Source organism: Ambystoma mexicanum, chromosome 10 (genome assembly GCF_040938575.1).
Source record: "Ambystoma mexicanum isolate Mex_15411 chromosome 10, UKY_AmexF1_1, whole genome shotgun sequence".
In the NCBI taxonomy this organism is placed as follows: domain Eukaryota; kingdom Metazoa; phylum Chordata; class Amphibia; order Caudata; family Ambystomatidae; genus Ambystoma; species Ambystoma mexicanum.
Window position 1 is genome coordinate 297,438,734 of NC_090932.1, and position 22,732 is coordinate 297,461,465.

General features: G+C 46.1%; 2 protein-coding genes across 4 annotated transcripts in view; one reads left to right on the forward strand and one right to left on the reverse strand.

The window, feature by feature from the left end:
• The window catches only part of LIMS2 (LIM zinc finger domain containing 2), a 589,342-nt gene that overhangs the window by 206,349 nt on the left and 360,261 nt on the right, over positions 1 to 22,732 (forward strand). The window lies entirely within an intron of this gene.
• GPR17 (G protein-coupled receptor 17) lies at positions 8,349 to 20,933 on the reverse strand. Of its 2 annotated transcripts, none has more exons than XM_069617872.1 (2): positions 19,119 to 20,933; positions 8,349 to 12,934 (listed from the first exon to the last, which is right to left on the reverse strand). In XM_069617872.1, the coding sequence occupies exon 2, from the start codon at positions 12,910 to 12,912 to the stop codon at positions 11,896 to 11,898; it is 1,017 nt and encodes a 338-aa protein (XP_069473973.1). In that variant the 5' UTR covers positions 12,913 to 12,934; positions 19,119 to 20,933; the 3' UTR covers positions 8,349 to 11,895. The 2 variants fall into 2 exon arrangements, with proteins under 2 accessions (XP_069473973.1, XP_069473972.1); XM_069617871.1 differs by having other exon boundaries at positions 19,112 to 20,933.

A 22,732-nucleotide genomic window follows, 5' to 3' on the forward strand; every position in this document is an offset into this window, starting at 1 on the left:
ATGCAATTTAGCCTTGTTATGATTTTTCTCTTATGTTAAACCCTTCTTGTGTTGCTGCTCCTTTTCTAATTTATTTGTGTTTGTTTCATCCAGTTTTCTTAGTCTTGAGTTCCCTAGTCCTTTTGAACCCTCTGCAACCAGTTTAGAAATATGTCCCATTCTGTTGAACAAATTATCCCTTGGCTTCCAGTACACTTATCAGGTGAAAAGGTTTCATTATGTTTAATGTCCCATCTATAGGAAACTGTCGACATCTTAACACATTTTGTTAATATGTACCATGTTTTTAAATATGTGCACATTTCTTTTCGGGGCTTATAAACATGTAATGCACTGCCGTACCTCTGTCCGTTGGTTCCAGTTCTTCTAATTGATTTCTTTACTTTGTATTATGTTTTTATTATATCCTGTATCTACTAGGATGTCATTTGTTATCATTTGGAGGTATCTTGGCTGCCGCCCTCTGCATCTTTTCTCCCTCAGCCCTGCCCCCAGTCCCCATTTACTACATAAGTATTTACTAAATTGTTTTCCAATTCCCTCCATAGTGTTTTTCAGTTCCCACTATTATTTGTTTGATTTTAAGTCTTATTCATCCTTTTTCTTAACCATACTCTTTAACGATTATTTTCGTACCTGTTTGTATCCACGCTGCCTTCTAATTAAATGATTGCAGCTTTCGCTCAGCCCCAGCAGAAACACCCACCTTCACAGGCAGCTCTACTCCAAAACACCTTTTGAGTTTTTAGTTGGTAGTTTTACCAATCCTTTTGATTGCTCAGAGAAGTGGTCTGTGAATGGGACGTGGTCTGCTATGCCAGTTGCCATCTCATCTGGGCATGGCGAATCCAAGGCGTGGGGGCACCAGATATCAAAACTAGAAGCTCATCACCAAATAATCCAACAGAGAAACAGGAAGCAAAGGCAGAGACAGAGTTTGTTTCTATTCAGCTGTGTATAAATGTGTCAGGAATCCATAATTATATCCCTGTCCCTCAAGTGTGGCCCCAGAGCACAGAAACCCTTAGGGTTTTTATACAGTTTTGCACACAAAAAACTCATACGACAAAGTCCCTTTAATACATTTACTCTGTCAAATTAACAATGGACTGCCTCACTGCACCTCCTGAGGGTATTTCTTTATGGGACCATCTTAGCTTGGTGTAATGCTGCTCGACCCACCCATATGACGCGTACCTCCTCCTATCTTGGATCTTTCCAGCGCACCTAATTGCACCAAAGCTGCAGATCAGCATTCACTATTCTGGTTTTCATCCGGCTAAACACATTCACCTGGAACCCTTCTCACTCCACACAACATCCACATCCACCAATACGCAGATGACCCGCATATCTACCTCAAGATATCCTCCATCGAAGATGCCCACAGGCTCAAGGCCTGTCTCACATTGATCCTGTTCTGGATGTCCAGTGCCTACCTGAAGCGCAACCCCTCCAAGACTGAATTCCTACTGCTGACAAACAACACTGAACACCCTGACGTCCAGACATAACACTCTGAGCCTCGAGGGCTTCACGCCCCAGCTGGCCACCTGTGCCAAGTCCCTTGTGTTCAACATCGATAGACACCTCACATTCAAGCAGCACATAACAAGGAAGTCACAAACTGCTCGGTACCAACATTCTCTCCTACAACTTTAGATCAGCTGTCCAAGCCTTGGTTCTCTCCCTCCTGGATTGTGGGAAGGCCTTCCAGCGACTACTCTGGCACCCCTTTGATGTGTCCTGCATGCAGTGGCAAGACTCATTAAAAGTCTCTGAAAAATTGACTTGATCACCTCGACCGTCATCGAACAGCACTGGCAGGTACTGCATGCCCGTATCATCTTCAAATGATGTTGCATCATCTACAAGGCTGTCTCCCTGAAGCCCCCAAGCTACCTCTGGAGGCCTGCGATTCACCAGAAGCAAGGAAATGTGCAGACTTGAACTCTGACGGTGTTGGAAGGAAAGAAGCAGAAGACCGGTCATCTCTGACTACACCAAGATTATGGAACCTCCTCCCTGTCAACATCAGTATTGCCACATTGTTTCTACAGTTCAGGAAAGAGCTCAAGACCTTTCTCTTCAAGGAATGGCACCTCCCTAACATCTAGGTCCACACACCCTGCACTCTCAACCGTACCTGAGACTCTGTGATCTGCTCCCCAGTGCCTCCTCCCCTGCTTGCTTGTAGATCCATTGCTGACAATTGTCCACCCTTACCCTCCCCGGTTAGCTCCCTTTTTCTCTGCTTCCCTCTCTGTGGTCTTCCCCCCTATGGTTGTAAAGTGTTCTGTTGCTTCCCAAAGCTAGATCCGTGCTCAATAAATTCCCTAACAATGACCTAAGGTAGGGTGTGCTGGTAGGCACACTTGCACCTCGGACAGTGGCATAATTCATCCTTCAGCTAATTCAGCCTCATGGGCACCCGTGCGCTTGACAAGCAATCAGTATTTCATCCATGCTACCACCCTCCCACATAGCTGCAGGTCCTACGTCATTGCCACAATGATGGATACTGTTCTGCACTGTCCATGGCTTCTGCACTTCCAGGGACGTAGAGAAAAATGCTGCTTGCTTCCACAGTGGCTACTGCTTTCCATGATACTCCAAAATTGCAGCCCGCTTGTGTTTAAAAGCTATTTTTTTTACTTTTATCCCCTTCCCCTACTTTGTGGCAGAGTTTAGTTAATTCTTTTTCATATTCTTCTATCTTATTACCATTGCGACTTACGCAGGGAATTGACGAAGGGAAGGGTCTGCCAGGTGTTCCTTGACTGGAACTATTGCCTTACAGCAGGGAATGTCGGTCTATTGGTTTTGTAAAGGCTATGGCTTTTACCATCTGTTCAACTATACAGAATGTGGCATCCAATCCTGTGCTGGATGTACACTTTAGATTCTCATTTTGTTGATTCGTCCATATGGTCAAGGTACTGGCTTTAGTAGTCGACTCACAACCTATAGTTGGAAGTACTGGTCGTCAGTAAGTCGCCAACAGGCTGGAGTGGCCAACTTTAAATTATGGTTGACTAAGAGACAAGCAGGGATCCAAGCATATAAAGTGAGGTGGGGACAGTGGTACGGCGGGTTGGGGGAATGTATGTAAGATTAGATGGGGTAGGAGGGTGGCAGTGGGATGGACATGGCCAGTCCAGTGAGGGGAGGGCAGGTGGAAAGGTGGGTTCAGGCAGAAGAAGAACCCCTATCTAGAACAGAACAAGAGGTGTGATGAGGGGAGATGGTAGTGCAGAAAGGGGAAAGGGCCGGAAAATAATAGGGACTGGCAAGGCAGGCTAAAAGGAGCAGGGGCAACACAGGGGTAGTTGTTTTGGGAAACCGAGGTGAGGAGAAGGGGATAGGGAAAGGGATTCGGAGGGAACACCCTGACAAGAAGACAACAGTGAAGTTAGTGGTGGAGAGATAGTAGGGCAGAAGGGGGTGTGTAGAGATTGGATTGTTTTTTCGGGGGGGGGGGTTGGGTGAGATGTTTCATATGTTGACCACCAGGGGTCGGCCAATATGCAACTCCTCATTGATAAAGCAAGTGTCGTCCACTTTGATGAGGGAGCAGATGGGATGAAGCAAGAGACCCTCTAACCACCTGTGGACAATTATCAGACATAGAACCTACGGTAAATGCCTCAGCTGCCTCTTTACTGCCTGTCCGTATAATCCTTATGTTATGTTGTCTGTACTGTATTCGCTTTGACACACATTATCCAAAGGGATTGCCTTTAGTACCTGTTCTTCTAATTTTGCTACACTGGGATTACACTTGCCCCCCATAGCCACACCATCGATCTGCTTCGAAACCACCATTGAATTCAAAGTAATTTCATGTCAGGCCCTTCTCGACACATCCTACTATGAACTCATCTTGCACTTCAAGTAGTTATTCTCTAGTAGTCAATATGCAACTTGTGACTTCCATCAATTCGTTTTGTGGAATGCATGTGTATAGAGAATCCACCTCCTACCCCACTAACCATTGTTGGCCAACAGCAAGCAAGTCCTTTTCATATGATTACATACATTATATAAATCTTTTAAGGAAGAAATATTGCATGATAGTGGCTCTAGGACAGAACCACACACTAACACTCTAGGGTGGCTGGTTGTATTTTCGTGGTGTTTATGCATTGAGAGGATCATTTAAAATACAGGACTCCAAGTCTTGTTTTTAACTATTGATAATGGTCCTCATTTTCTGTCAGTTTTAGAAAGTGAGCATATTGGTTTTAAGAAGTCAGTAGATGCCTTATGACACCATCCCAAAGTCATGCGCTCGCAACGGATGCACTGTATAATATGCCCGTATTAAGAATGTAAGGGGTGGGCAATGTCTCCACAAATGTAGAAGCTTTTTATACAGCAGTACAACATTAATAGCTAGAATGCCTTGGTGGTGGCAATGAAATAGGTTGGTTGTGTATGGCTTAAAAACAAAAACAAGTCAGCCTTATCTGTCTTAACTTCCAGTTGCTTGATGGACTCGTGCTAACCTATGTATGACGTTTGGTAAATTACTTGCAAATAAAAAGTAAGCTTCCATAAATAAAAGATGCACATTATAAATGTGTTCTTTATCTTATCTACATAGAGGAGCCCATGCTAAATGCTTGCTGTTGTAACAGGCTGCACTGCCCTGAAACCTACCTTTCTAATAATGCAGCATTTTTTGACTAGGGAAGAGTAGGCTAAATACAAGTAACCCTGTTTATTTTTCTTAAAATACCTAAACAATGGCACCACTGAGACAAAAGATATCCCTGAGGAAAAGAAAACACTGATGGCCATATAGATTTGGGACAGTGTTATTGTACAAATCAACCACAGCTCAAACATACAGATGAGTTGATAATATCAATACAAGGGACACATGTATAGGTCATTTGGGGGTTTTGCTCTTTCCATTTATTACAATAAACAGAACAAAAAAATGTGATAAGGGCACCTCTATGTAGTCATTGTTTGATAAAGACCTGCAGCTTGTTTGTTTTTGTGTGTGACGTGACAAAAGATTTGAAGTTGTCCAATAAAATAAACAGTTTTGCATGTCTAAACAAGCAGCCAGTATGGAAATAAACGAAGTAGTTTGACACGGAAAGAGGGTTTACTTTATGATTCAAAATGCTTTGAAAGATTAGATGAGTGTGCAGGAGTCTTTGAATCACTATTAACATTCACACTTAGTAGGTGGCATTGTCACAGGAAAGCGTAAACATCACTGAATCAAAGGGAGTCCTGATTGATTGATTTACATTTTAAATAATACATGCTTATATTGCCCAATAAATTGTTATTCAATGTATTGACTACGTAAGGTGACAGAGGTGGCCCTAACAAAATTCAAAGATATGCGTGTTTTCAATTCAGCCACGGAAGAGTTAAATGCTGAATATGAACGCTGTAAAGCATGCCAGAGCTAGTCATACTGGAAAAACGCTATCAATGTTTCTTCCCGCAAATCATCTTCTATCCGTTCTTGCATTTGTTGTGCATGGCATGTTGCATTATTTTGCCTATTATGAATGCAGGATTGCATGTATCGGAATGCATTGTGATGCGAGCCTAAAAGCTAGGATTGGTTTATTACGTGAAGCCTGACTTGGCACAATTTGAGAGCTCTGCAAATGACCTAGTGCTTAAGGTTTGCATTAGTAACTAGATGCACGATAAAGTATTCAGACTCGCGCAACCCAGGTGAGCATGTTTGATAGGTACCTACTTGCAGACTTGGTTTGACGGATGCAAGTACTGTGTTACTATGCACAATGTGCATAATATCTGTAAATCCTCAAATAAAGGTATTACAAACCCTTTGAACCGATGGCCAGTTGATGCCTCTTAGTTGGATCTGATCAGGGACTATTCGCAGGTATTAGTGGGGACGGGGGGGTTGCGTTTGCTTTTGGCAGCAGGGTTTTTCTCGAGATGATTTCCTTTTATCCGAGTGCTCCATCTATGATAGAATTCTTAATGTGGATGCGGATTTGCTGTGCCCACGTGTACATTGCTAAATAAATAGTTGCCATCCTGCAGTCAGAGAAGGAAAATGATGTCCTGATAGATGAGCGTGCAATCCTGCAAAGAGGCTCAAGGGAAAGGAATGGGTGAGACCATCGTGTGCTATCTAATAGCGGAAAATCGCCTGCAGACATAGCGGGGAGATCCCCATTGGACACCCCCACCTCCTTCGGTCATTATCATAACACAATGAAATGAATAAATGAATACACAGACAACTGTATTAAAGTTCTTTGGAAAAAACACAAGGTCACAGTTTATTTTGGAGCAAGACAACTTGGGACGGTCCCAGCCACATTACAAACAGTCAGATACGGGTGAACCATGTCACCACTTTAGCCACTGGCCAAACTGACAAAACTGCTGGTTATTCCAGCTACACTGGCACAGCCAGCAGGAACCAGGGGCACTGACCAGGATGATTGTTGGCCTAAAGCCCTAAGGAAGGGAGTCAGTGCCCGTCGAGGGATCGGCTCGAGCCCGGCCAATCCCGAGCCGCTGCAGCTGCAGCGTGAAGTACCTCATTGGCTAGGACCGCCCCGATACTCCGCCTGTAACAAGAAAGGAAAATATTAGGAACAACTCAAACAACACACTAACTTATTTTATCAATACTTCTACTATGGCACTCTACTAATTCTACTGATGATGCGAAAGCGTCACCCTACTCCTACCACCGGTCTGCACGTATTACTCCAGTTTTAAAACTTACCAATCTTCAACCTGTTTAACCTCAGCATTATATTCTCAGGCGTGGGTGGGTGGGTGTCAATTCACACTGGGCGGGAGCTGCTGGGCAAAGAGACTGATGGCCAGCAGCTCCCGCCCTTATAAGTATCCGCAGGGGGACCTGACCGGAAGCCAGGTCCCCCTGGGAACGCCTCTTCCCCTTCAGAGGAGGAGAGGAAGAGGAGGGAGGCCTGACCAGCGACCGGAAGGGGGTGGCCAGAAGGGACAGCCCGCTATGTGGGCTGTCCCTCTAGCGCCCCCTGCGGGGGCCGGTCAGCCTCTGAGCTCTGGGGTTGATGGCACTCTGGGTTCATTGCACTCGCGCTGTCTGCTCTGACACATTTACGGAGCTACTTTATGTGCACGCTGTGAGCAGTATTCTTTGATCTCATGAACAGCAGGAGCGGCTCCCCTCACACTCGCTGCATTCCCTGCATGTTGTGTGGCAGGTTGGGCCCTGGGGGGATTCAGAGCGGGCCTTGCCTCGCAGGCCGCAGCCTCTCTATGCCACTCAAGGAAGCGGACAGTCCCGCCCTCACAGAAGAAAGTGCCCTCGCCGAGGCGGAGGTGAGGTACTTTGTTTGGACGGCATGTCATTTAAGGACACTTACTGAAGATATAAAAGCAAACTACGCAAAGACCTGTCATTATTCGCTGTTCTCTTCCTCTTCTTTAGTACCTGTCTCAAATGAAAAAATAATTTCGGATTCAATTACCATAAAAATCAAACCTTTAACAGGATGCCACACCACATAGTAGATTAAACTAAGGCCACATCCATCAGATTCAATGTGTTGGCTCTGTCTATGTGGTGCGTACACCTTTTGTAAGAGCAATAACTGTAAACATTGGAGACCATGATACTTGTGTATATGACAAACGTTGCATGTTTGAAGTGTAGAACATAAGAGAAGAGAGCAATAAAAAGCATCAGTGCCAAACTGATGAAAGGTCCAGCACCGCTGACCAGGAACAGAAACATGTCCTACCCTGTTGATGGTGATAACCTGTACCTGGCAATATTATGAATGGATTATAATCCTTTCTGCGTGTGTAGAATTATTAAGAGTGATGTGAGGGTGTAACCCAATGTCTAGAGATTAGCAGGAGTCACACTGCACATACTGCACCATGTACTATATGAAGGAAGTAGAGTAAGTCTATTGATGTAGAAGAACGAGTGCCCCTATATGTGGCTCCATCTTTATATTTGAAAATGCATGTTTCTATGGTTCTGTTTTGCCACACGTGATTGGAAGTGGGTGAAATGTACCTTTTTGTGCAATGCAATGGGTGTAACTGGGTGTTGAACCTAATATATAGTGAGACATCTTTGTCCGGGTAATTCTACCCCATTAAAAGGCAAAGGCTCATCTTCTGTACCTTTTGGCAAACAGAGCCCCTGCTCACCCTCAAATTCCACATTCCCTGTGTCCTCCCAGAAACCTCAACAATGGAAATAAAGGCTACCACAAGGAAGGTTTGGCTGGGCCAGTGAGGTATGTATGGGTGTAATAAATGATGTTTTTATATTGGTGAGTGTTGCTCTTAATATTGCAGGCGAGTAAGAACTGAGAAACATGAGGCATTTTTTCACAATTTTTTTATTGTATGAAAATTGCATTTTTTCAACCCATTAAAATCGCTTAAAATAGGGTGCAGTGCTATAGTACCATTTCTTCTAGGAAAGTGGCCTATGCATTAGCCTGAATATTTGAGCCATGAGTCTATAGAAACCACGGTAGAAGACATGCTAACTGTGGCATGTGTTAAGCTAAACAGAACTCAGCTTTTATTCACCATAAAGTAGAACATTTTTTTTTTTTTTTTTTTTTACTTGTGTTTAATTGAATTTCAATTTTTACAAGATCTTTTCCTTCGCTCTGTTTTTGGGTGCTTCCTAAGATCGTCATTTGTTCTGTTTGTTCTTTGTGGTTTTCTTTAGGATTCTGTTTCATCTGAGTTAGGAGAAACTGGTTCCTATTAGATTACGAGAGGCTTTTTCTTCTAGTTTCAAACTGTCCAGAAATTTTGCAGTTGCTATAGTCAGGGAGATTGAATCTCCACTCATTAGCTTGTTCCACCAATCCTCTTCCCTTATGGTCTGAAACTTTAATTCGTGCGGATGAAGATAAGTTTGTCTGATGTCGCTCGTACCAGAACAGTGAAGGAGTAAGTGTCTAAGGGTTTCGATGTCCCCACTTTCGCAGAACCGGCACTTGTTAGACACTGATTGTTTCCTGATGCATAAGATCTCATTTGTCTTCAAGATGTTCAGGCGTGCTCTCAGAAAGATTGTACGCAGTTTTTTATCTGGGAATTTTTTTAAGTAATTTCTTACTTCGTCCAGCTTTTGTGTATTGGTTGTATGATGAGCCGAAGTTGTGTGGTCATCAGCTGTTTCAAGTGTTTCAATCCAATCTTGTAGAACATTTCAAAGTATCTGCCAGCAAATACAAGTGGAAAAATGCCGACGTAACCTCAGGGGAAGTGTTCAGACAATACACTCCAATATGAGAAAACATGTAAATGGGGGCGGTGGGGCAATAATAATAGCTTACATGGTGATTGGGAGGTTATATTGGAGTTTATTTGCTCCAAGGGGACACAATGAATAATTGTACTTGTCCTTGTGACGGAACCTTGAAATATGTGCCCAGGCCTTGACCTCGTAATTCTTAAAGCATTGCAAATTCCATTCCTGCCCTTAACCAATCAGCAAGCACCTGTGAAGTGAATGAAGCCCCCGTATGATGTTTGAGTACAGTCAGAGCCACAGACCTAACTGTTGGTAATACATTAGCTACAGGTTACAAGCAATTGAAAGGAAAGTTGGGACATTCAAAATGAGTAGTACAAAAGGTTGCAGGTGTGACAGGAGAGTACATCTTTTGGTCCTGGGAAGGTTGGAAAGATTCCATGGTCTTTAAATGTGATGCTTGATAAAAAGTAAAGATCAGTCTTTGAGATGGTATGCCAGGTACAAGTACTAGATAATATGCCTGCACATCTGTTTCTAGGTACATTGCCTTACAGAGCAACTCAGGCAGCTTTGCAAGCTCTCGAACCTCCAAAAGGCCAGCCTGTTCAGAGTACCTACCCATTGGAGGGAAGGAAATGGCAGCGAGAAAGCATGCAAAAAGGAGCAGTAGAGTAGAAGGACAGTCGGGTCCATGTAGGTGGAGAGGAGTGATCCTAGGGGGCTTTGACGGGCAGGGGCAGTGAGGGAATCTGACTGTGCTGTTGCACCGTTATACTGACTTGCTTTGGATCTATTGAAGGCTTCAGAGTTAATGGTGTTCATCTGTGCTGGAGGAAAGCATAGGTCAGATGTCGGGCACAAGGACATGCAGAGAAGAGCAATCGTCCCAAAGCATGCTGGTTGGGAATATAAGCATGTTTTGGGGCAAATAGAAAGGTATTTGGGAAGAGGTAGCAGGGATTAGTCTTGGTTCGTCAGGTTTGTCCTAAATAGGAGAGTTTTTAGCTCCCAGCTAAACGAGAACAGGTATATCACAAGACATAACTCGGACAATGTCATTTCCACATATTGAGGGCTCTTTGACGCTAAGCACTTATTGGGGTTGAGGCAGTGGTGATGGCGCTTCAAGGAGATGGCGTGAATGGGAACACCTCACACTCGGATGCACTAGGTGCCTCACGGGTGGAAAGTGTAGAGACGTTTGCACGTAAAATTATGACTTTCTGGAAAAATACCTGGGCAATGATTCCGTCATGATCAAAATGGCTGCATTGAATGCAGCACCATTTGTTTTTAATCTTTTTTCAACCCTCAGAGGATTGCTTGTACCGTCGGTGCTTTCTCTTCACTAAGCTCAAAATACAGCTTCAATCATTTCAACCTACTGGGGTTCCCATTTAGTTTTAGGGTTTTTAATCCGAATACCTCACAAAAGAGATTCCTTGTATTTGAAGTTACGCCTGCGCTCCAGGGTGTCACTGTGGGTGTGATTGGAGTCTGGGAGGGGTGGTTTAGGCTTTTCTAGAGCAGTTGTGTCAGAGTCAATTGGAAAGGTGGCCGGTTTGAATTCAAATGCACTTATCGATCGCTGCACCACTCTAGCTATGAAAATTGAAAGCATAATAATACATAATGGCAGTTAGTGGATTTTTAAAACCGTGAGGCATAATTGTTTTTGCCCAAAGCAGTTCACGCTTGGACATGAAGTGAGCCAATCTTGGGGTTCAGAGAAGATTTCCCTCCAAAGATTTTTTTAAAAAATAATTTGCCTTTTACAGCACCCATTTCTTGACAGATATGGGATAACAAGCCATAGGCGTGAAAAACATTTCTCTAGGGGGAACCTGTGAGCTGGTAGTTTAATGATGATTGTAGATGTATCTACGTTTTAGATATTGAACAGGCTTGAGGCCCGCGTTCCTTCTAATGCGGTGTCCCAAACACTTGTAATGTTGTATAGGATATTTTTGTGCGTGTTGTTGAGATCAGAATAATTGCTTCCTCTCTTTAAAAATGGTTCCAAATTCTTAAGGGGGTTGTCGCAGAAACAAATTCTGTTTGGCTTTTGCTTAAAAGGAAATGGCTGCCTAATGGCAAGATGACTGTTTATTTATTTCTATGCATTTACTTTGCTGGTTACATTGTAACTCGTCCCTGCATGGTGTTCCTTGTTTTAATATCCCATCCTTTAGGCTTTTGCGCTCTTAGTCCAGTGGTGCTCCCGGTCAATCGGGAAGGAATCAGCTACTCGTGAGAGCCTCGTTCTGTCGTGCTACGGAAACTAAAGCCACTGTTTCAGAGGAGCCTCATCTTTGCTCTCCTCGGTCATAGCATCGTTTTTTTCCATTGGGGCTTCTTGCATGACACCCTGATGCCAGAGTGTGCGAGGCCCGAGGCTGAAAGGGTGCATGAAAGCCCCTCTGTGGAGAGACTGGTGTCTTGCTGGAGCTGCATGCATACAATGATATTCCCTCGTGCAGAAGCAATGGCTTTGGCCACCAACTAAACCAACACTAATGTCCGTGGTTAACCCTGAAACGGGTATCACGTCCTCTACGGCACTGATAATGGCGCATCCAGTGTCTGCTATGGACCTTTGAATATTGGGAGCTGTTTGAAGACAGCCCTTCTCGTCTGCATTTAGTCAGCCATTACAACTCAGATTTTGCACTGAGGGAGCTCTCGCTGGTCTTTCGATCATTACTCACAGGTGACATTGTGGCTCTCTTGCCTGAAATCAAGCGACACAAGGCCCCTCGGAACTTCTCAGCCACAAAGAAATACATGACTGGGTCAAGTGCACCGTTCAAGCAGGTCAGGCAAGATGTGATACGGTTGCTGAGCGCCAGCCGGCGCTGCTGGCCACAGGAAGTCTGGGCTCCTTGGTGGAAGAGAATATAGATTGCCCTGTTCAAATGGTAAGGCACGAAGCAGATCAGGAAAATGACCAGAACCATGGCGATCATCTTTATGGCCTTGTCCTTTAGGTGCTTCTCCACGCGGCTGCCGTTGCGCAGCCGCTGGATTATCAGCAAGTAGCAGGTCAGCGTGATCACAAAGGGCACGGAGAAGGCCACAGCCAATGATACTAGTGCATGTTTGGAGGCCTTCTCGCGATACAGCTGAAGGCAAACAATGGTGTCATTTACCTGGACTGTCTGCGGGCTGAGCAGAAGGGGGGCCATGGCCACAGCAACAATGATCCATAGAAATATGCAGGCCAAATGTGCATAAACAGGCCTGCGCAATTGGATGGACTTCACGGGGTGAACAATGGCAAGGAAGCGGTCCATGCTGATGCATGTTAGGAAGTAGATACTCGCATACATGTTCAGGTAGAAGAGGAATCCAGTCAGGCGGCAGGGCACCTCGCCAAAGGGCCAGTGGTTGCTGGAGAAATGGTACACCAGCCGTGTTGGCAGAACTAGCACAAAGGTTAGGTCTGCTACAGCCAGGTGCATCAGGAAGATGTTAGCAGTGCTTCCCGATTTCCTGTCTCGTAGGAAGATCCCAAGCGCTAGTACATTTCCCACAATGGCGACGACAAAGTTCAGTAGATAGAAGGTGGCAAGAAGGATGTTTTCCAGATCTGTCTCTTTGCCGCATCTCTCAGATGTTGGCATGGAGGAGTTCACAATCGGGGCTGTGATCGTCAGCTGTTCAGCCATCCTCTTCCCTTTTGGTCACGATCTGGAAAATAAATCGGTGCACATCTCTGTTAAAACACCCATAATCATGTTTGAAGACTTTAGAAATTCAATTTCTGCCCTGCCATATCTCTCAGCTATTGATTTTCAAAACTCACAGCCTCTTAGTCCCCTCTTACATTCCCACACGTTACCTCTCTTGCTCCACATGCACACCTCCCCACTCCTTTCTCGGCAGATGACCCTTTCGGCTCTACCGATGTGTGACCATCCTGTGAATCTCCAGTTGATTATGTTGCTCAGTCTGGCCTTCAGTGAATGAATGGTGCACCATTTTCCCAACCCGACGCATACCCTGTCCGTCGCCTCCACACAAGGCTCACATCCTAACATGCAACCATGGCTCAAACTTCCCTGTCCAACACCATCACTCGGATCACACCATGCACTTCCATCCATAGGTTTGATTCATAACTTGTGTGTTGAGTGACAGTGTTGCACAGTGACTTGTGTTGCTGCATGCGCTGTTACAGTTGTGCATACTTTCCGTTTGTCTGCCATCGGTTGGTTCTGTTCTGAATTTTTAAAAGTACTATAGTATAACCTCTGGCAGATGTGATAAAGGTTCTGCAGTCAGGGCCTATCGTGCCACAGCCCTCCTTGTTACAGGGTGCACAAGAGTAGGGGTTTTATAGCCAAGCGAATGGAATTTCTCCCAAAGGATGATCAAGAAGCTGCAGTCATTCCATGAAGAACGACCATGATTAATCACTTCATGGGTGCAGCATTAGATCCAGGGGCCGAGTCGCTCATTAGACAGCTGCTTTATTTAGGTTTACAGCATGTCATATCAGCCACAGGCTCGAGGCACATTGCAGCTAGTAAACAATGGAAGCAGCAGGGGGGGATTCGGTTAGCAGTTGGGCAACATTTAATTTGATAAACCATGCATTCAGTTGGTTCCCAAAGCAACAAGGTGATAAATATATGTACATTGTTAAAGCCGGGCCTGCCAGAACGTTCTTTTTCAACCGACATCTGCGCACCCGAGGAGAATCTTATAGGGGCAGAGGATTTAATCGTGTTTGTTTGAATGTTGAAATGTTTCGGGCTTTTTTGAAGGGAAAAGAGACCCAGGAGCTATTCGGGGGCTATTTTGTAGATTGCTTTGTGGATGAACTCTCATCTTTCACTTCAGCCACTATGCATACATTGGGTGATTTATATGGTATGCAGTGATTTTAACGAATTGAAAACGTAGAATGACATTTTAACGAATCACAAAACTACAATAAAAATATATAAATATATGTATATATGTGTTGGGATGGGGGTGAGTGGTTAAATCTGGTGGGGAGGAGGGTTTAAACAAGCGGAAACGGGAAGGGGGTTGTGGGGGACCCCCATAAAAAGAAACAAAACATTCGATGTTTTTTCGTTGGTTTGGATTCGTTAAAATCACATGTAACCTGTCATATATCATGTAACCTAGCTAGAAAGCAACAAAGCGCTGTACAAGAAAGGGAGTGGCACATATGGTGAAAAGGAAGAAGATTACCTTGTCAGTAAATGGCCCTCATTTGTGGGTGAAGTGTGCCTGGAAGAGCAGATATTTTCTGAATCTCAGGAGGGGGGGGTAGCCATCCACTGATGGGCCCTCGGGACAGATTTGATGTGACCATTTCACCCTCTATTTGGAGATGGTCTCTCAGCAAAGTCTTCAAATGTCCTCAAGTTTCTTGAGGCTTCATGCCCTCATGCAGAGCATTGCCGTAGCCTCGGTTTTATGCGATCAGAGCCTGGGTCATGGTTCCAACATCAGAGTCATAGAGAAGGTTTCCATATTCAAAATGCATTTTAAGATGAAGTTAAGGAATCATAGTAGTTAATTAAGTCCTACTTCAAAAGAAAGTAAGGCATCACGCAGACCACCTCAGCTGTTTTTGTGTGAGGGGTGTGTGAGCCAGAATTAAATGTTTTGAACAGTTGCGCTTAAACAGAGCAAAGATCTTGTGGGGCCAACAGTCATGAATGTGTATTTTTATGGGATAAAGACAGAACACGCTTTCACTGATACAGGCTTGACTGGAATTGAGAGTCAAAAAGATGGTGGCAAGCTGACTCGTGCCATTCCTTGGCATAGGGGCATAGAGCATCATTCCACTTGGAGTGCTTGCTGATGTCCAAAGATTCCAGTGAGTAGGTGAAACTTTAAAGGGACTCTGCATTGCGGCAGGCTCATCGGAGGAGTTGCAGGAAGAGGGCCAGAAAAAAGGTGAGGAGATGCAGGAAGGCCTGGGCCTGAATGGGTTGAATGTGGGGGTGGGAGGAAACGACATCTGGAGGTCCTGGTTGAGCACAGAGGGGAGAAGAGGGTCTGTGGCGTGTAGCCTCCAATTAAGGGCACACTCGAAAAAGAAAATAGAGCTGGTAGTGGATAGCAATGAATCAGTGTATCCGATTTAAGGGATAAGTCCTTGGGAGAGGGGGGGATCAGTGGGGACATTCAGAGGTTGTGGGTCAGCAGAGGTTGTGGGTCAGCAGGTGGAATAACCGCCAAACAGGCATGCAGGGAGCAAACATAGAACCAAAAGGATGGCACAGGAGGGATTGGTCAACTTTGTTTTGTTGGTACACAGAGTAGACTATCTGTTGGCAAATTATATTTCAGTAGCAGACTCTGTGGAATAGCTATTGGTAGATATGTACAGCTATTTCTATTGTTTCTCCCATCGGGGCATGCATGTTCAAAGCCAATGAACAGTTTAAAGTTGGACATCAGCAATCCTTAGGGCTGTCGCTCTTCATTCCATACTCCGTAAGAATCACACCTGGGTGATTTAAGTAGAACATACTATTAAGTTGTATTGCGTTGCACTATGCTCCTTCTCCCTTAAAATCCCAGAAATCCTTTCTTTGGCACTGTAGAACAGTGCCAAGGAAACATTATTTTGTTGTATTTATTGAAGGTGACATTGCACTTCAACAAGAAACTTGAATATAGGTGAAAACAGTAGTCGAGTCAATCCCCCGTGCAGGTGTCTTACAAATGAACGTGAACAATGAAAAACGAGCCAGGTCTTGAAAAGGGTGACATGGAACATAAACGGGGGACATAACAGATGGGCCTGGGGCGTGCAAGAAATACTTTTAGGGGCAGTCAATGTCATTTTCAATGGAGGGATAAGAGAAAGAATTTAAGGAGAGAAAGAATATGCTGGGGTCATGTGGGAGCCCTTTCACTGCGAAGGAGCTGGATCTTGAACGCCACATTGAATGCCTGGATGATGGTGATGTTTTTGATTTCAGGGGGGAGGGAGTTCCAGTGAATGGATTGGAGACGTGAGAAGGATCCGGAAGGAGAAGAGGTGCATGGTGGGTGGGGAGGACGAGATTGAGATTGCTGCTTGAACAGAAAGGGGGATGTAGGCAATGCAAAGTCTAGGCCTCATTTTTGGAATGAAACTCTACTTTCTTAACCGGAAATCTGCCTCTTGCAAACCAGTCTTGGTACCGACCTGCATGAGCGTAGTCTTGTCCCCCACTGCATGGGAACAAGAGCAACCCTGCACACACATGTTGGACCTAATCAACGAGGTGCCGCTTGATGGCCTACGACTAGCAAGCAAGGGACCCATATCTAAGCAGACACTCTCTCATTTAGGGTGACATTCTAAAGCATAAAAATGTTGGATGGAAGGTTTAGAATCCATCACAACCACTGGCATTACTCTGGGCAGCCTTCCATAACCTTATTTGCAAGTAATGCTTGGTCCTGCCACCTACGTGAGCAGTACAGCCGAACAGATGGAAATCAAGGCCAAGAGTTTCCGTGCTGTGGCCTAGCAGTTTAGACAAGACTTCTCCTTGTGTTGGCACGACTAAGACTGGTTTCCACATGGCTATCTAGATCCCCTTCTGTAATGGCACAAACGAGCAACAAAACAATGGTATGGAAGGCTGTGCATAGTAATGATGGTGGTTATGATTAATTCACAGCTTTGCAATTTTTGATGATTTGACTCCGCTTTTGCCTCCAGAATTGCGTTTCTCAAGTACCAACCCTAGTTTTTTCACCTCTCCTTAAGTAGGTAAACCCACCTGCTGTAGGGGGTCTGTGTGCAAGCTGTAGTTCACACGTTTGTACCCTGGGCTAATCTGTCTGTTTTTGTATGCATGTGTTATAAAGTCACCTGCTCTTATTCATGGTTTGATAGCCATGCATCTTATTTTTACACCAATGTGCTGCTCTAGCCGGAGGGAGTTTCCCTCCATCCAATTGCTACCAACCTGCTTTGTCTGACTGAGGACGAAATAAACCACTGCCCAGAACGGAAAAATAAATGGTGAAAAATGGTAGCGTGGCTGCTCGGGGAGCAGCCCAGGTCGTGCCGTTCATGGATTTGAGCTTTCCTTCTATTGAGAGGGCTGCCACCTATTGTTCCCGGTGGGGCGGAAATCCCTTCACCCCCGTGCAGTGAGTGCCATGCATGATGGGCAGCAGTGGACCGTGTTGCAAGGATAGATACGAGGTTTACCATCCGGGCGACGGGTCATGGCATTATTCTAGAACGACGAGATAACTTCCCTTTCCCTCATTTTCTTCGTCGCCCTTGACCTTGATATGCCATTCGCTATTTGGCACTTCCGCAATCTCCGTCTTCCTTCCCCGCACATTATTATGCACCCCCTGTTGGGGGTTGGCTTTCATTATTAAGAGTAGAAGGCTCTGTCTGCTGCCCTAGTCAACGGTTAGGGCACTGGGAGTGGTCCTGCCAGCTGCTATAAGAGCCCCTGGCAGCGGGATAGCTGTCGCCCAAGGGGTGCAGTGCAGCAATGGCGCCTCTCCTTCTAATTTGTCTGACTGCTACGTAACGTGTGCCCTAGTGGAGGAGCAGAGGCGAGTCCAGGACAGCACTAAGGGTAATAACAGTCAGCTTTGGTAACCTTTGAGATACAGGCAACGGTATAACGCCTCGGTGAGTGGTTTGGGTGAACACGCAAAGTTTGGCTCATTTGGGCGTCATCAGCTGAGAGTGGAGCCGCAGGGCAGTGAGCTACATTAAAAGGGTGCAGAATTGAGGTTTCTCTCTCAGCAATGGAGACCTGAACACTTCAGGGCAGTTAGAGATAGTCAACCTGGCAACATTGAGGCTGGCACTACCCCACTGTTGGCGTTTACTGATGGTAGAGGCAGACTAATTCGGAATGTTTGTCATCGTTCTGTGCAAAAGTGAAATCTACAGGTACAACTAAGCTATCTGGAAATGCCAAAATGTGTATTCTTTTTTTTTCTCTCTAAAATTAACGCTTAATAATGAAACCAAAAATATATAAAGAAAGCTTTTTCAAAGTGTAGTGAGCGCTGCCACGGCTTCCCTGAGTGCAAAGGTCACACCCCAGTGCCTGCGGCGCGCCCGCACCTCACCTCGATGTTCCTATAAGCGCAACCCCACTACAGACAGACGCACCCCGGGAGATGAATGGCGGCACGGGCGCTCTCCTGCGCAGGGAGCAGTCGCCTACTCAAAGCTCTGTGACTTAGTGACTGTGACGAGTTGCGCGGTGATGCCCATGACACCAGTTCATCCTGCAGCCCCGTTGCGCTGCAATTGCAATGCAGTAGCATGACATGGGACATGTAGTAACCCAGGCAAGGGCAGCGGTTTGCAAGACGCCGGTGTTCATAACTCCTATTCCGGCCTGCGTGCTTTCTCTCTGGCCGAATGCACACAGACAGAAGAGAAATCCAACGGGCTTAAAAAGCAGGCAATTTCCACAATCTGCCTTTTCATTATAAAAAATATGCCGTTGATCTGGATTCGGGAAAGGCCTGGGCGGCCTTCTTCAAGCGTAAACTCTCGAGTGAAGGTAAAAGAGGGGCTTGGTCCCCCTGAATGTTCCCACACGTTGTGAGTGTTTACCTTACATCTGGCTCTTCCCCTGCGATGACTGCGTTCACGGGGTGCAGCCAGAAAACCCAGGCCCCTAGAGACATGTAAGCAACAGTTTAAATTACCCCTAGGTGCAACCCCCCCTATTCTCCCTCGCCTGAGCACCTCAAATCCAGACCATGTCCATGCACCCCTCGAGGGCCCAATTACTTTACTTCCACAATCCCTTCCGCTAGCTCTCCCTGTTCCCAGGTTACTGTTTTATAAACCCCCCAAAGCCTGTGAGTTGCAGCCCACGAATCCTTACAGTGCACACATGTCCTTACCTCTTACCACTTTAATAGCTCTGTACGCCCTCTTCTGCACTTCGACTCAACCACTGTATCGTGACGCCTCTTCCCTCCTTGTTGATGACCGTACTCCTAAAAGTGGTCAGGGGGTGGTTTTCTTCACTGTAGGTGGAGTATATATTGCCTTCTCGCGGTGGGCGGAGTATAGTGTATCCGTGCTGTAAACTGCAAAAGTGTGTCTCATCAGGGGTGGTCAGAGGACCTAGTCTCCACTCTCTGGGTACAGGAATGTTTCTTCACTGAAGGTTGGGAGGTTTTTTCCCCTCTCTGTGGGTGAATGATGGAGTCTCCTGGCTGTGGACTGAGGGTTGTGCCTCCTCACTGTGGGTGAAGGATCTTGTCTTCTTTAATACACACAATGTCTTCTCACTGTCCGCAGAGGAAGGTGTCTCCTCACTGTGTTCTGGTGAACAGCACCTCCTCACTCTTGGCTGAAAAATGATCTCTCCCCTCTCTCTTTCTGAAAACTGAGTCGCCTCGCCTCACACTCTCCGGAAGACAGTTTCTCCTCACTGGTTTGGAAGATGGTGTCTCCTCACTCTGTACTGCAGAAGCTTCCTCACCCTGGGCTGGGGTCTCCTCACAGTGGGTGAATGATGTTGATCACTGCCGGCTGTGTGGGGGTCTCCTCAATGTTGTGGTTTAGGCTGGACTGGGGGCAGGGTGACGGTCTCCTCAATGTTGTGGTTTAAAATGGACTGACGGCTGGGTGACTGTCTCCTCAATGTTGTGGTTTAGGCTGGTCTGACTTTTGGGTGACGGTCTCCTCAAAGATGTGGTTTAGGGTTGGCTGATGGCTGGGTGACGTCTCCTCAATGTTGTGGTTTAGGCTGGGCTGACGGCTGGGTGACGTCTCCTCAATGTTGTGGTTTAGGCTGGGCTGACGGCTGGGTGACGGTCTCCTCAATGTTGTGGTTTAGGCTGGGCTGACGGCTGGGTGACGGTCTCCTCAATGTTGTGATTTAGGCTGGTCTGACGGCTAGGTGACGTCTCCTCAATGTTGTGGTTTAGGCTGGTCTGACGGCTGGGTGATGGTCTCCCCAATATCGTGGTTTAGGCTTGGCTGATGGCTGGGTGACGTCTCCTGAATGTTGTGGTTTAGGCTGGGCTGACGGCTACGTGACGGTCTCTTGTTGTGGTTTAGGCTGGTCTGACTTTTGGGTGACGGTCTCCTCAAAGATGTGGTTTAGGGTTGGCTGATGGCTGGGCGACGTCTCCTCAATGTTGTGGTTTAGGCTGGGCTGACGGCTGGGTGACGGTCTCCTCAATGTTGTGGTTTAGGCTGGTCTGACTTTTGGGTGACGGTCTCCTCAAAGATGTGGTTTAGGCTGGACTGACGGCTGGTTGACTGTCTCCTCAATGTTGTGGTTTATGACGGCACGTGTTTTTGTAAAAAAAAATGATCGTCGTTGAAGGCGCACAAGTGCTCGAAAAGACTCGCTCTGCAATCAAGGTTCGCCCATGGCTGTTGAATTTCTATGTTCTATGTGTAGCCGTTGGCCCCACTTTTATGCAAGGAGAGCCTCGTTTCTTTGGGACGTTTCTGCAATTCCAGGACTGGTTTCAGGCGGGGTGCAGCTTCGTGTATATATTTGGATTTTCCAAGGTTAACTGTGAAGCCTGTCCGCGCCGCCCTTTTATATAACGGTCCCCCCTGGGCCCAGGGCATGGGGGCTTATCATCTCGCATTGGATTCTGGTGGGGCGGGTATTCCAGCTGTGAGGGCTCTTGTAGAAGAACCATTGTTGCATTTGTAAGGGCGCGGGGCACATGCGGCCTCGCCATCCCAAATCCAACAATGACCCTTCTACAAGACCTTGAACAGCCAGTCCGAGTCCCTTTTTATGAATACCACCCCTCCCTCCTGCATTAATGAAGTCCTGCATTCTCCAGTGGAGACCCGCTGGTCCTCCTTCGTCCCCACTCTTTGTATTCCGACGGGTCTATTTCTGGGACCTTAGGACCGGATCCAAGCGGCCATTTCAGAATGGCGCAATTCATAAGCCATTGGCTAAAAGAGAGGCAAGGAAGGGGCCCGGCCACCATGGCAACTTGTTTGCTTCTCCGCCGCCCCAGGCCTAGCATAGAAGGGGTTCCGTGGAGGGAGCTCTCTGTTCCCTGTCCCGTGCAGCTGCACGCGCCCTTGTCCCTTTCCAGGCATTTGGCGCTCGGGGTAGAGGAAAAATGTAGCGTTTTAATAACAATGCACCATATTCTGGTTCAATATTACTGGAGAAGCGCTTCCGCAGAGTTGTGTACAAGCCGCTTAATATCGGAGTGTGCCCGTTTGTAGCCCCCCCCCCCCCCCCCACCAAGTCAGATAGAAAGGTTAGTTTTAGGAAGACCGCATTTGCGCAGGATCACACATTTTTCGAGCGGCGAACAGAACACCGGCCGCCTACGTTCACGGCCAACAATGTAGGCAGTAGTTGGCATCTCTTACCATTATATTAGCGCGCAATTGACACAAATGATTCTCCCCCAGGCACTCGCCGAACATCTACAGGAGAGATTAAAACGAGTAAAATCCGCCTCCCAAAGAAGGGCAGTGCTCCAGCGCCAAAAGGAGGGATTAGGGAGAGAAGATGTTACCTGTTTCCCAAAACGAGACTCAAGAATAGTGCATATATGGAGGTGAGCAGAATCTTTTGGGTGGAGTAACTGCAAGTAAAGCAAAAGCCGACACAGAGAGGCGAGACCGCCCCTGAACTTGAAATGAATGTATAGTACAAGGAGAGTTTAGTACCCTCAGAGGAAAGCATAGTGCCTAAGAAAGTAGAGTCTAGAGGGCCTGCACATAACAGCGAGACTAAAGGAATGTAGGGGCAAAAAAGGCCTTCTTTTTTGTTAAAGGGGGGCTTGACTCAGAAAAGGCGTTATGGCATAAACAGGAAAAAGGGAGAGTCAACAGCTACCCCTGTTCAAACGTGTAGAGGGAGTAGGCTTACAAGAGGCAGGGAGCTAGTTCGTAGATCACAATAACATACTACCAGTCTAACTGTAGTATTTGAAATCCACATTATATATATATATATGCTACTAACCCTTCACTTACCGAACTGTGATGCAATAACAGTTTGTCACCTATTTTTCTTTCCATTGTAAGCCAAATAAGGCTCGTATGTGATTTTTCAAGTTCGTCGTTTTTTCTGCTGTGAACCTACTACTTTTAGATGTATGTCTGAATCTATGAATACATTTAATCATATTCTAACCTTTTTGTGACCCTCAATGGCTAGTATCTACGAACTAGCTCCCTGCCTCTTGTAAGCCTACTCCCTCTACACGTTTGAACAGGGGTAGCTGTTGACATAATAGCGAGACTGCACCATCCGCAGGATGCAAGAATAGAGAGCACTTGGGAACTGAAGTGAGCCCTCCCCCCCAAAGGGAGCAAACCCGTGCACTGAGAAAATGCCCTTGACCAATGGGATATCCTGGCTCCTGGGACATTCTGTGCACAGAGAACAATGAAATAAAACACGTGTTGACAAAGCCAAGCCTTTTGGCTTTTGTGTATTAGATATTTTTTATGTGGAGCCTGATGTTTGACATAATACTGTATGTCCATGTGCACCATCATTCACCAGATACTTA

Bases quoted from the DNA above. Each gene is read 5' to 3' on its own strand.
- GPR17 (XM_069617872.1), bottom strand. From the start codon at position 12,912: ATGGCTGAACAGCTGACGATCACAGCCCCGATTGTGAACTCCTCCATG.